The sequence below is a fragment of the Schistocerca nitens genome, chromosome 9 (genome assembly GCF_023898315.1).
Source record: "Schistocerca nitens isolate TAMUIC-IGC-003100 chromosome 9, iqSchNite1.1, whole genome shotgun sequence".
Lineage (NCBI taxonomy): Eukaryota > Metazoa > Arthropoda > Insecta > Orthoptera > Acrididae > Schistocerca > Schistocerca nitens.
This window is the reverse complement of record NC_064622.1, coordinates 4422268-4436291: the sequence shown is the minus strand read 5'-3', so window position 1 is coordinate 4436291 and position 14024 is coordinate 4422268. Positions and strand designations below refer to the sequence as shown.

General features: G+C 41.0%; 2 protein-coding genes across 2 annotated transcripts in view; one reads left to right on the top strand and one right to left on the bottom strand.

The window, feature by feature from the left end:
- LOC126203135 (probable 18S rRNA (guanine-N(7))-methyltransferase) overlaps window positions 1-10105 on the bottom strand; it is a 55648-nt gene extending 45543 nt beyond the window's left edge. The window contains exons 1-3 of the mRNA XM_049937383.1: window positions 9945-10105; window positions 1818-1855; window positions 1534-1712 (exon numbers count right to left, since the gene is read on the bottom strand). Of these exons, the coding sequence (XP_049793340.1) occupies window positions 1534-1712; window positions 1818-1855; window positions 9945-9980 (253 nt within the window). The 5' untranslated portion in view covers window positions 9981-10105. The remainder of the gene's footprint in view (window positions 1-1533; window positions 1713-1817; window positions 1856-9944) is intronic.
- A 242-nt stretch (window positions 10106-10347) lies between these two features.
- On the top strand, window positions 10348-11321 carry LOC126203127 (dnaJ homolog subfamily C member 30, mitochondrial-like). Its single transcript, XM_049937374.1, has one exon. It carries the CDS (start codon window positions 10465-10467, stop codon window positions 11128-11130), a length of 666 nt encoding a protein of 221 aa, XP_049793331.1. The 5' UTR covers window positions 10348-10464; the 3' UTR covers window positions 11131-11321.
- The last annotated feature ends 2703 nt before the right edge of the window (window positions 11322-14024 follow it).

Genomic DNA, 14024 nt, shown 5'->3' with positions numbered 1-14024 from the left:
AGTATTGTATGGAGTGTAGCCATGTATGGAAGTGAAACATGGATGATAAATAGTTTGGACAAGAAGAGAATAGAAGCTTTCGAAATGTGGTGCTACAGAAGAATGCTGAAGATAAGGTGGGTAGATCACGTAACTACTGAGGAGGTATTGAATAGGATTGGGGAAAAGAGAAGTTTGTGGCACAACTTGACTAGAAGAAGGGATCGGTTGGTAGGACATGTTTTGAGGCATCAAGGGATCACAAATTTAGCATTGGAGGGCAGTGTGGGGGGTAAAAATCGTAGAGGGAGACCAAGAGATGAATACATTAAGCAGATTCAGAAGGATGTAGGCTGCAGTAGGTACTGGGAGATGAAGAAGCTTGCACAGGATAGAGTAGCATGGAGAGCTGCATCAAACCAGTCTCAGGACTGAAGACCACAACAACAACAACAACAACAACAACAGGAAAGAACTTTTTAGATGTATCTCAAAGAATACACTGTTTCTTTTGCAATGTACAACACAGAACTTGTGTTAAATTGTTGTACCTTCCTTACAATGGACATGATACTGTAGTGTTATGTACAGAGTGTACAAATCTGGAACACAGACAACATTTTGGATAAAGAGGAATACTCCATACTAGGTTGCCAGTTCTGACCAGTAACACAGGAAATGTGACAAATGTTGTAAGCAACATGGCGACTATAACGTGTTATCAGTGGCAATTTTTTCCTAACGGTCTAAGCTACATATCAGCCTGTCACCACAACCAAGTTTTTTGTTTTCATATTCACTGACTTTGGCAACTCACTACCAAGCTCCAACCTACAAGCCTAACTTAGACCTCAGACTAAGGTAAAGGTCAGTCTGTCACCATAATCATGTTCTTATTTTTTGTGCCACTAAGCAATGACCAAATTGTGAAAATATGCACCAAAAGGTGATGTTGCAGCAGCCATTAACATTACAACACTTATCAAAGCCAATGATTGGTGTCTAATATCCTTCGTGACTCCAAATTTTCTACATGTACAGAATAATATATCATATATATCACCACTCCTATCATGCACTGGTGCTGTTGCTCACAGTGTGGTTCCAGATGCTTGAGAATGCAATTGTGTGTGCGAGTTGCATTTGTGTGTGTGTGTGTGTGTGTGTGTGTGTGTGTGTGTGTGTGTTTTTGTGTGTGTAGTTGACAAAGGCCTTAATGGCCGAAAGCTATAATTGTGAGAGACTTTTATTATGCCTATCTGTGACTCAGCACCTCCACTATATGGTGAGTAGCAACTTTCCTTCTCTAATATTGCTACATTCCATCCTGGATTTTCCATTGTTTGAACAATATATCTAAAAATCTATGCTGCACGTCATATGAAAAATAATGAAGTTGCGCGCGCGCGCGCGCGCCCACACACACACACACACACACACACACACATACACATACACATACACACACACACACACACACACACACACACACACACAAGAATACATTTCCACCCTCAAAGAGCCATTTAATTTGTATTTCACGAGTTGGAATACCTAACATGGCCTGGGCTATATCAACACCAATCCATATGTGCCCTGCATCTTCAAGCACACTACCACTTAATCCTGATCCACAGCCCAGGTCCAGAAGCAAGCATGGATTGTCATCTGGTAGTGCTAAAAGCTCTATTGCACGTTCCGACATCTGCACTTGAATATCAATCATTCTGGAGCTGAAAGTGAAATAAAAATTGTTGGTAATAATTGTTGGTAATTTTACAATCTGCTTGTCAAACTATGCATTTCAAAGGGGTTTGGAACAACCTGTATTAACTTACTTTTGGGTGTATTTCTTTGCCTCCTGCTCATTGTAAAACTGAAAAATAAAACAAATAAGTCAAAAGATGTGCTTCACATTATTTTGAATACTCATTTTTATTTATTTGTTCACCCAACCAAATCCTTTCAGGTTGTAGGATTCAGCACAAAATACACACACACACACACACACACACACACACACACTTACATAAAGTACGAAACAATATTATTTCAGCAAATTCACGAATTTTTTTTGCTGTATCCATAAAAGAGCTTGCACTACTTGGAGCAGCTGCACTGTATTATTTCAAACTGCTTGTGTTTCAAATGTTCTAAAAATTCTGCTACTGAATGGAAGCAATGATTTAATAAGAAAAGTCAGAATGATGATATAATTTTTACCTTATGCAGAAGACCGTTTTAAAATTGTATAGCACTATTCATAGTGAAAGCTTCATAAGCTGATACAGGGAAACCATATGGGTTTTGAAAAAAGGGCATGCAAGAATGTTTGTTGAGCATGTTGTATTGCTCTTACAGCTCTTTTCAGAGTTATGAAAGTGACTGAACTAGATGGTGCACTGTGTCAGAATATAATTCCGTACAAATGGATGCAGTCAACATGGGCAAAGTAGGCAATTCGAATAATGTAAAAACTCATTTTAACAGGGTTACATAGACCATAACATATTTTGAAGTGCTCATTTACTTTTTTGGTATGCCTATGCTGTTTGAAGTCATTCTGAAGCAATATGCCTAAAAAACTTTTTTTTCCAACACTTTAAGACAGGAGTTTGGCATTTTTTTAAATTAATTAATTAGGAGTTTATACCCCCACTCTGCAACTATACATATTTAGTTGGGCTGTAGATTTTTTCTTTTTTCAGCTGCTTATACAGGGTGTTACAAAAAGGTACGGCCAAACTTTCAGGAAACATTCCTCACACACAAATAAAGAAAAGATATTATGTGGACATGTGTCCGGAAATGCTTAATTTCCATGTTAGAGCTCATTTTAGTTTCGTCAATATGTACTGTACTTCCTCGATTAACCGCCATGATTTCATACGAGATACTCTACCTGTGCTGCTACAACATGTGCCTTTACAAGTACGACACAACATGTCGTTCATGCACGATGGAGCTCCTGCACATTTCAGTCGAAGTGTTCGTACGCTTCTCAACAACAGATTCGGTGACCGATGGATTGGTAGAGGCGGACCAATTCCATGGCCTCCACGCTCTCCTGACCTCAACCCTCTTGACTTTCATTTATGGGGGCATTTGAAAGCTCTTGTCTACGAAACCCCGGTACCAAATGTAGATACTCTTTGTGCTCGTATTGTGGACGGCTGTGATACCATACGCCATTCTCCAGGGCTGCATCAGCGCATCAGGGATTCCATGTGACGGAGGGTGGATTCATGTATCCTCGCTAACGGAGAACATTTTGAACATTTCCTGTAACAAAGTGTTTGAAGTCACGCTGGTGCATTCTGTTGCTGTTTGTTTCCATTCCATGAGTAATGTGATTTGAAGAGAAGTAATAAAATGAGCTCCAACATGGAAAGTAAGCGTTTCCGGACACATGTCCACATAACCAAACGAAAGTGCTGGAAGGTTGATAGACACACAAACAAACACAAACATACACACAAAATTCAAGCTTCCGCAACCAACGGAAAAAATGAAAGGATGTTGGTTTGAAGGGAAAGGGTAAGGAGTCATTCCAATCCCGGGAGCGGAAAGACTTACCTTGTTGTTGTTGTTGTTGTGGTCTTCAGTCCTGAGACTGGTTTGATGCAGCTCTCCATGCTACTCTATCCTGTGCAAGCTTCTTCCTCTCCCAGTACCTACTGCAACCTACATCCTTCTGAATCTGCTTAGTGTATTCATCTCTTGGTCTCCCTCTACGATTTTTACCCTCCACGCTGCCCTCCAATGCTAACTTTGTGATCCCTTGATGCCTCAAAACATGTCCTACCAACCGATCCCTTCTTCTAGTCAAGTTGTGCCACAAACTTCTCTTCTCCCCAATCCTATTCAATACCTCCTCATTAGTTACATGATCTACCCACCTTATCTTCAGCATTATTCTGTAGCACCACATTTCGAAAGCTTCTATTCTCTTCTTGTCCAAACTGGTTATCGTCCATGTTTCACTTCCATACATGGCCACACTCCATACAAATACTTTCAGAAACGACTTCCTGACACTTAAATCTATACTCGATGTTAACAAATTTCTCTTCTTCAGAAACGATTTCCTTGCCATTGCCAGTCTACATTTTATATCCTCTCTACTTTGACCATCATCAGTTATTTTACTACCTAAATAGCAAAACTCCTTTACTACTTTAAGTGTCTCATTTCCTAATCTAATCCCCTCAGCATCACCCGATTTAATTCGACTACATTCCATTATCCTCGTTTTGCTTTTGTTGATGTTCATCTTATATCCTTCTTTCAAGACACTGTCCATTCCGTTCAACTGCTCTTCCAAGTCCTTTGCTGTCTCTGACAGAATTACAATGTCATCGGCGAACCTCAAAGTTTTTACTTCTTCTCCATGAATTTTAATACCTACTCCAAATTTTTCTTTTGTTTCCTTTACTGCTTGCTCAATATACAGATTGAATAACATCGGGGACAGGCTACAACCCTGTCTCACTCCTTTCCCAACCACTGCTTCCCTTTCATGCCCCTCGACTCTTATAACTGCCATCTGGTTTCTGTACTAATTGTAAATAGCCTTTCGCTCCCTGTATTTTACCCCTGCCACCTTCAGAATTTGAAAGAGAGTATTCCAGTTAACGTTGTCAAAAGCTTTCTCTAAGTCTACAAATGCTAGAAACGTAGGTTTGCCTTTTCTTAATCTTTCTTCTAACATAAGTCGTAAGGTTAGTATTGCCACACGTGTTCCAACATTTCTACGGAATCCAAACTGATCTTCCCCGAGGTCCGCTTCTACCAGTTTTTCCATTCGTCTGTAAAGAATTCGCGTTAGTATTTTGCAGCTGTGACTTATTAAACTGATAGTTCGGTAATTTTCACATCTGTCAACACCTGCTTTCTTTGGTATTGGAATTATTATATTCTTCTTGAAGTCTGTGGGTATTTCGCCTGTCTCATACATCTTGCTCACCAGATGGCAGAGTTTTGTCATGACTGGCTCTCCCAAGGCCATCAGTAGTTCTAATGGAATGTTGTCTACTCTCGGGGCCTTGTTTCGACTCAGGTCTTTCAGTGCTCTGTCAAACTCTTCATGCAGTATCTTATCTCCCATTTCATCTTCATCTACATCCTCTTCCATTTCCATAATATTGTCCTCAAGTACATCGCCCTTGTATAAACCCTCTATATACTCCTTCCACCTTTCTGCCTTCCCTTCTTTGCTTAGAACTGGGTTGCCATCTGAGCTCTTGATATTCATACAAGTGGTTCTCTTCTCTCCAAAGGTCTCTTTTAATTTTCCTGTAGGCAGTATCTATCTTACCCCTAGTGAGACAAGCCTCTACATCCTTACATTTGTCCTCTAGCCATCCCTGCTTAGCCATTTTGCACTTTCTGTTGATCTCATTTTTGAGACGTTTGTATTCCCTTTTGCCTGCTTCATTTACTGCATTTTTATATTTTCTCCTTTCTTTAGGGGAAAAAAGGACAGGTATACACTCGCACACACACACACATCCATCCGCACATACACAGGCACAAGCAGACATTTGTAAAGGCAAAGAGTTTGGGCAGAGATGTCAGTCGAGGCGGAAGTACAGAGGCAAAGATGTTGTTGAATGACAGGTGAGGTATGATCGGCGGCAACTTGAAATTAGCAGAGGTTGAGGCCTGGTGGATAACGAGAAGAGAGGATATACTGAAGGGCAAGTTCCCATCTCCGGAGTTCTGACAGGTTGGTGTTAGTGGAAAGTATCCAGATAACCCGGACGGTGTAACACTGTGCCAAGATGTGCTGGCCGTGCACCAAGGCATGTTTAGCCACAGGGTGATCCTCATTACCAACAAATACTGCCTGCCTGTGTCCATTCATGTGAATGGACAGTTTGTTGCTGGTCATTCCCACATAGAAAGCTTCACAGTGTAGGCAGGTCAGTTGGTAAATCACGTGGGTGCTTTCACAGGTGGCTCTGCCTTTGATCGTGTACACCTTCCGGGTTACAGGACTAGAGTAGGTGGTGGTGGGAGGGTGCAGGGTGCATGGGACAGGTTTTACACCGGGGGCGGTTACAAGGATAGGAGCCAGAGGGTAGGGAAGGTGGTTTGGGGATTTCATAGGGATGAACTAACAGGTTACGAAGGTTAGGTGGACGGCGCAAAGACACTCTTGGTGGAGTGGGGAGGATTTCATGAAGGATGGATCTCATTTCAGGGCAGGATTTGAGCAAGTCGTATCCCTGCTGGAGAGCCACATTCAGAGTCTGATGCAGTCCCGGAAAGTATCCTGTCACAAGTGGGGCACTTTTGGGGTTCTTCTGTGGGAGGTTCTGGGTTTGAGGGGATGAGCAAGTGGCTCTGGTAATTTGCTTCTGTACCAGGTCGGGAGGGTAGATGCGGGATGCAAAAGCTGTTTTCAGGTTGTTGGTGTAATGGTTCAGGGATTCCAGACTGGAGCAGATTCGTTTGCCACGAAGACCTAGGCTGTAGGGAAGGGACCGTTTGATGTGGAATGGGTGTCAGCTGTCGTAATGGAGGTACTGTTGCTTGTTGGTGGGTTTGATGTGGATGGACGCGTGAAGCTGGCCATTGGACAGATGGAGGTCAATGTCGAGGAAAGTGGCATGGGATTTGGAGTAGGATCAGGTGAATCTGATGGAACCAAAGGAGTTGAGGTTGGAGAGGAAATGCTGGAGTTGTTCTTCACTGTGAGTCCAGATCATGAAGATGTCATCAATAAATCTGTACCAAACTTTGGGTTGGCAGGCCTGGGTAACCAAGAAGGCTTCCTCTAAGCGAACCATAAATAGGTTGGCGTACGAGGGGGCCATCCTGGTACCCATGGCTGTTCCCTTTAATTGTTGGTATGTCTGGCCTTCGAAAGTGAAGAAGTTGTGCCTCAGGATGAAGCTGGCTAAGGTAATGAGGAAAGAGGTTTTAGGTAGGGTGGCAGGTGATCGGCGTGAAAGGAAGTGCTCCATCGCAGCGAGGCCCTGGACGTGCGGAATATTTGTGTATAAGAAAGTGGCATCAATGGTTACAAGGATGGTTTCCGGGGGAAACAGATTGGGTAAGGATTCCAGGCGTTCGAGAAAGTGGTTGGTGTCTTTGATGAAGGATGGGAGACTGCATGTAATGGGTTGAAGGTGTTGATCTACGTAGGCAGAGATACGTTCTGTGGGGGCTTGGTAACCAGCTACAATGGGGCAGCCGGGATGATTGGGTTTGTGAATTTTAGGAAGAAGGTAGAAGGTAGGGGTGCGGGGTGTCGGTGGGGTCAGGAGGTTGATGGAGTCAGGTGAAAGGTTTTGTAGGGGGCCTAAGGTTCTGAGGATTCCTTGAAGCTTCGCCTTGACATCAGGAATGGAATTACCTTGGCAAACTTTATATGTAGTGTTGTCTCAAAGATGACGCATTCCCTCAGCCACATACTCCCGACCATCATGTACCACGGTTGTGGAACCCTTGTCCGCCGAAAGAATGACGATGGATCGGTCAGCTTTCAGATCAATGATAGCCTGGGCTTCAGCTGTGGTGATGTTGAGTAGGATTAAGGTTTTTCAAGAAAGACTGAGAGGCAAGGCTGGAAGTGAGAAATCCTGGAAGGTTTGGAGAGGGCGATTTTGAGGAAGAGTAGGTGGGTCCCGCTGTGATGGAGGACGGAATTGTTCCAGGCAGGGTTCAATTTGGATAGTGTCTTGGGGAGTTGGATCATTGGGAGTAGGATTAGGATTATTTTTCTTTATGGCAAAGTGATATTTCCAGCAGAGACTACGAGTGTAGGACAATAAATCTTTGACGAGGGTTGTTTGGTTTAATCTGGGAGTGGGGCTGAAGGCGAGGCCTTTGGATAGGACAGAGGTTTCGGATTGGGAGAGAGGTTTGGAGGAAAGGTTAACTACTGAATTGGGGTGTTGTGGTTCCAGATTGTGTTGACTAGAATTTAGAGGTGCTTATTCATTACTTAATGAATGAATCCTTGAGGAAATACTTTTAGAATTTTTGCATCTCAGAAACACGTCTTAATATTTTCCTTCTGTGCACATAAATTTATTTTTCTTGTTAAGTACAATGCGAACACTTTTACTCATTGCGTCTAATTCCGTATAGGCTACTTGGAGCTTTCTTTTTCATGAATCCATGCTGAGTATCAGTGAGAATTTTGTTTTCGTCTACAAATTTCAATAACCTATTATAGGACTACATTACTTAGCAAGGCCTTCGGCTGCGTAGAGTGATTCTCTTCTCAACGAATTAGTTTAAAGTTGGTAACATACCTGAATTATTTTTTAATAATCATAAGCAAATTGTCTGCATTGAAAAGTAGAGATCAAAGATAGATTGGGACCTGTGTTATTTATTCCAATTACAAACAATTTGCTATTTTATTCCACATCAATTGTGCATTCCGATGGATTGGCAAATTCCAGCAGGACAAGGCAACAACCCACATGCCCATAATTGTTAGAGTGGCTCCTTGAACACTCTTCCGAGTTTAAATACTTCTGCTGGTCATCAAACTCCCCCGACAAACATTATTGAGCATATCTGGGATGCCTTCCAACATGATGTTCAGAAGAGATCCCCAACCCCTCGTACTCTTGCAGATTTATGGATGGCGTTGCAGGATTCATGTTGTCAATTCTCTCCAGCACTATTTCAGACATTAGTCAAGTTCATGTCCGATCATGTTGTGGCACTTCTGCATGTTCGCAGTGGCTGTACATGGTATTAGGCACATGTATCAGTTTCTTTGGCTATTCAGTGTGTGTGTGTGTGTGTGTGTGTGTGTGTGTGTGTGTGTGTGTACTTCATTCTCTATTCCAACAATACAACTTTTTTCAGTGTCAGTTCAGACTCCAATATGTTTCGAACTACAACTAAAGACACCATATTGCAGGTGGTAATCTGGTGTTTTTGAGCTAATGGATATGTGCTCAATGATAGTAAGACCCAACCATCTGTATTCAGTTTAAGAGATTTGCCAGTAGACGACTGTTTAGGTAGTTTTTAAGTTCTTGGGTACCAAATACCTTAACTGTAATAGAGCTGTTCCTTTATTTAATCTCTTGTATGCAAAGACTCATCACAATCTCAGCTTTGACAGGATTTACACTCCAAGGGTACAAAGAATAATAGGCATACCAACATACCTCACTGTAGACTATATCATCGAGCACCTATGAACTGGCGGGTATGAAAATGTTCAGTAAATTGCCTCTACAATGGGTAGAGGCTGCTTTAGACTTATTTAAGCACATATTGTGCAGCTGGTTATCCATTAACACTTTTAAATCAGTTAATGAATTTTATGAATGTGAGAATGACGGAATAGTGGTAATTGTTTGGAGAATGTACCGGAATTTCCTTAAAGTTGTTAACATAATGTAACATGGTTCGCTCAAAATTATATAACTTTAATATCGTACTTTATTGCAAAATTATTGTAACTTAATGCTGTTTTAGCTTTTATGAACTAATCTTTTTTCTTAATACACACTGCATATTTACATACACTTGTAATTTGACGTTGTCATTTGCTGAAACTGTTGAACGGCACTAAATTTTATTTGCGTTTTTTGGATTTTACTAAAACCTGATATGGCGTTTGGGTTATAGCTTCTACATTTAATCTGTCTTTCTTATGAATAGGGTCACTTAATAAATTTCTAGGTACTCTGGAAATGCGCCAGTCAGAAAATATGAATTGATTGTACGTGCACGAGGCAGTGAAACGTTTGTAATAGCCTACATTGCTTCACGGTGTAATCTAGAACACCATCAATTCCTGATGACATTTTCGTAAAAGTTGACAATGTATTAATATGTGTGTGGGAGGTGGGCTAACCAAGAGACACGTATCAGTGAATGTAGGCGTTCGATGACTTATCGTTTAAGCAAATTAAACGAGAAAGGCGCTGAAATTGAAAATATTACCACTACACTTTTATTGTGGTTGGTGGTATTAAACTTACCACCTCAGGAGGCGCTTGGTGTTCTGGTCTTGACATTCTTGAACTACAATAAAATGCTTCGAACAAATGAGCAAATCGCTATTCTACCGCTTTTCCATATTCCTTCGAGTACCTAACAAAAACAAACCCATGCTTTATTTGCTTTACTTAACACAACCAAACGTACTACGTAAAGACATTCCACTTCTAAAGTAGGCCTGTCATTATATTACAACTAACTGTTAATTCATATTTTAATCTAAAACTGTCACAAATTAATTTATTCAATATCATATATAATTTTCGAACTGTAAACAATAAGAATTTATATTTTTCTGAACTTTAGAGTACATATCCCTTCCAGAAGTAGGAAATCAGAGTGTATGATTGAGCACTCAGCAGTCATACAAATTAATATCTTTAAGCTGTGCAGTTGATGTTTTGAAATGTCGGAAGATGTGGGTACAGTGTTTGTGAAAGTTGCATGTCGGACTGCTGTGCAATTTTGATAATGTCAACAGAATAAGAAGACATCCTCACAATGTATCTGTTGCGGGCGACAAAGTTCGGGGGTCATCTTCATCCGAAAAGGTTTTTTACTTCGAGTCCACAACGTATGAAATCTCACTACGATGCTTTAGGTCTTACACCCAAAGCAACACAAAGTGACATTAAGAATGCATATTATAAATTGTCAATGGTATATCACCCTGATAAAAATAAAGGAAGCGAAGAAGCATCCCAAAAATTTCGTGACATAACAACGGCGTATGAAGTTCTCGGTAATTTGAAACTGAGAAAATTGTATGACAAGGGTATACTGCACACTGCAGGGGCGCAGTATGCATCTGCAGGAACGGTAGATGTTGAAGACGATCCAGAAGCGAAATTCTATAAATCGAGGATGCACCGAGCTAAGCCCCCAGCACCTACTGGAAGGACACCTATATATGACTTCGACGAGTGGACGCAAGCACATTACGGTGAAACTTTTGCCCGTAAACAGAAAGATAAAGCTAAATATGAAGCGCGCCTCCAAAGGGAAGCATTCTTTTCTCATGACAAGCAGCACGAGGTGATATTTTATAGTCTCGTACTTGGAGTAGCAGCATTTATGTATGTATTGAAAGCGCAAGATGCAGAAAAATATGATGTTGTGAAGGAAAGAAAGAAGGCTGTGACCCCTGACAACACATCATCAAGTTGAGAAACTACGTGCATAATTAAGAATAGCTTCAGTGTGCCATGGGGACTCGATTCTGTACGAAACTTTGTGAAGCTGTGCACCAATCTGTACATTTGTCATGCTGCTGGCTTGCATTGGCAAATGATGTATAAGTTAAATATACTTGATTGTTATGTGGTCGCTGTATGAGTTAAATATACTGGACTGTTGTATGATTGCTTTGTCCTTCAGTAATACTGCTCTGAGGTTATGATGGTAAAAGAAATGTCATGAACCATGATGCGTTGAAGTAATACAATAGGTAGACAGTATCACATAGCAACAATAACATTTATGTCAGACCCTGTCATTTGGCCACTAAGTGAATTTTATGATTTTTCTGGGTGGCAGTTTGCTACAGTTAGAATAAGTAGACCGTTTAAGAGTGCCACTGAATATTTCATGGATACAACTCATATACTAGAAAAATTTAAAACAAAATTTTGTTTTTCCGAAATTTTATCTCACCATGATAAAGCACGTAACACCCCAATTGTATATGTAACTGTAAATAAGAATAAATATTTATTGTTTGAAATAATGTAGTTTGATGTACATTTGTTATTAGATATCCATACCACCCTGCTTGCATGTCGTCTGTCAAAATTCCATGTCCCATGTGTCAGATTTTGTTTCTGATGTGCCACAGCAAATACATCAACAATAACCTACAGTTAGGGAATCCTTCAGCTATCAGATGCTAATCGATAGTCTGCATTAAAGATGCAAAATAATTCATTAAGCCACTAAATTATGAATACCTTAGAAATTTAAAACTATATTAAAGTTATATCTTATTAGTGACTCATATATTATGTAAACAATTGATTTTGAGCTTGGACGTATTTGCTGGCACTAACGTGTTTTGTATAGGGCTATAAACCAAGTTACAAACTACTGTATAACATGGATAAATACATTAATTTCAAATAAACCATCATATGCTACATAATAACCATTATTTTTCAACAGGAATGAGTATGTCCACCAGAATTTGAAGCTTCTTGTTGTGTAATTGCAGCTGATTAGTGTAACTAGGAAAGCAGCCTTTATTTACTGTTCTACATACATAATAGCTCTTTTGACAGTCATTTAATAGCACAACATGAAACTTCCTGGCAGATTAAAACTGTGTGCCCGACCGAGACTCGAACTCGGGACCTTTGCCTTTCGCGGGCAAGTGCTCTACCAGAAGTAAAGCTGTGAGGACCGGGCGTGAGTCGTGCTTTGGTAGCTCAGATGGTAGAGCACTTGCCCCGCGAAAGGCAAAGGTCCCGAGTTCGAGTCTCGGTTGGGCACACAGTTTTAATCTGCCAGGAAGTTTCATATCAGCGCACACTCCGCTGCAGAGTGAAAATCTCATTCTGGAATATCACAACGCTTTGGAGCCACATAGTGTGCTGACAAACAAAGACTTGGCTACACTTAATCATCATTAAAGACATTTCTATAGCCAAGAGTGTGTTCAAAACTGTTTTTTATTGAATCAGTTCCAACAGGTAAGACTAGCATCTTCAGAACTGTAACATTATGCATTTACATATACTAACTCTAATGTTATTTTTTTTTAGACATTACAGATGAGGGAATGACAGTTATACATTTACATCCCTTCAGAAACTTCTTTGGTTGTACCTCATGTTCCATTCTGCGTTCATTACTTAAACAATTTACACAGCATAATGGAGAGTATATTGCACATTGCGCGCATGTTTCTCACAAGTAAAAGTATATCCAGCTAAAGTGCATCTTGTGGAACATTGCAGATCTAGATATGTAGCATTCCTTGTCAATTGTTAAAATCCACAATATATAGTCCAAGTTTGCAGGAGAGCTTCTGTAAAGTTTGGAAGGTTAGGAGACAATGTACTGGCAGAAGTAAAGCTGTGAGGACGGGGTGTGCGTCGTGCTTGGGTAGCTCAGTTGGTAGAGCACTTGCCCGCAAAAGAAGGTGTTAGTCCGATGACTGCCGTAGGTCCAAAGAAAATGATTCGGAAATTCGAAAAGTTCAATTGGTAGAGCACTTGCCCGCAAAAGGCAAAGGTCCCAAGTTCAAGTCTCGGTCCGGCACACAGTTTTAATCTGCCAGGAAGTTTCATATCAGCACACACTCTGCTGCAGAGTCAAAATCTCATTCTGGAAACATCCCCCAGGCTGTGGCTAAGCCATGTCTCCACAATATCCTTTCTTTCAGAAATTCTAGTTCTGCAAGGTTCATAGGAGAGCTTCTGTAAAGTTTGGAAGGTAGGAGACGAGGTACTGGAAGAAGTAAAGCTGTGAGGATGGGGCGTGAGTTGTGCTTGGGTAGCTCAGTTGGTAGAGCACTTGCCCGCGAAAGGCAAAGGTCCCGAGTTCGAGTCTCGGTCCAGCACACAGTTTTACTCTGCCAGGAAGTTTCATATCAGCGCACACTCCGCTGCAGAGTGAAAATCTAATTCTGGGCTTTGTCTGTCCACTAAATCTTCCACGGCCAATCATTGTCCACTTCCATGTAAGCAAGAAATTCTAAAGCAAAGGTCTCTCGTGCTAGCAGGACAACAGGAAGCAACCCGTGCACATGAGTAATTTTGAATGGATAGCAAAGAAATATGTTCTATAGGATTTTACACACGGTGCTCTCAGCTTTGTCCAATGGTTGGGCAATTCTATAAGCAATACACTTTTGCACACCACCAGTCATCTTCTCCTGCATTGTTGTGGCCACTGCTTCCACTGGCGTCAAATCAATTCGTTTCTTCTATCTACCAGGTTGCACACCAGAAGAAACTGTCTTTTCGAATTTCCGAATCATTTTCTTTGGACCCACGGCAGTCATCAGTCTAACACCTTCTTTCAAACCCTTCAGTGTCCGCAACTTCTGCAGAGTGATGTGTGCA

What these genes read in the sequence shown, in the direction of transcription:
- LOC126203127 (XM_049937374.1), top strand. Translation starts at nt 10,465, where the DNA reads ATGTATCTGTTGCGGGCGACAAAGTTCGGGGGTCATCTTCATCCGAAA.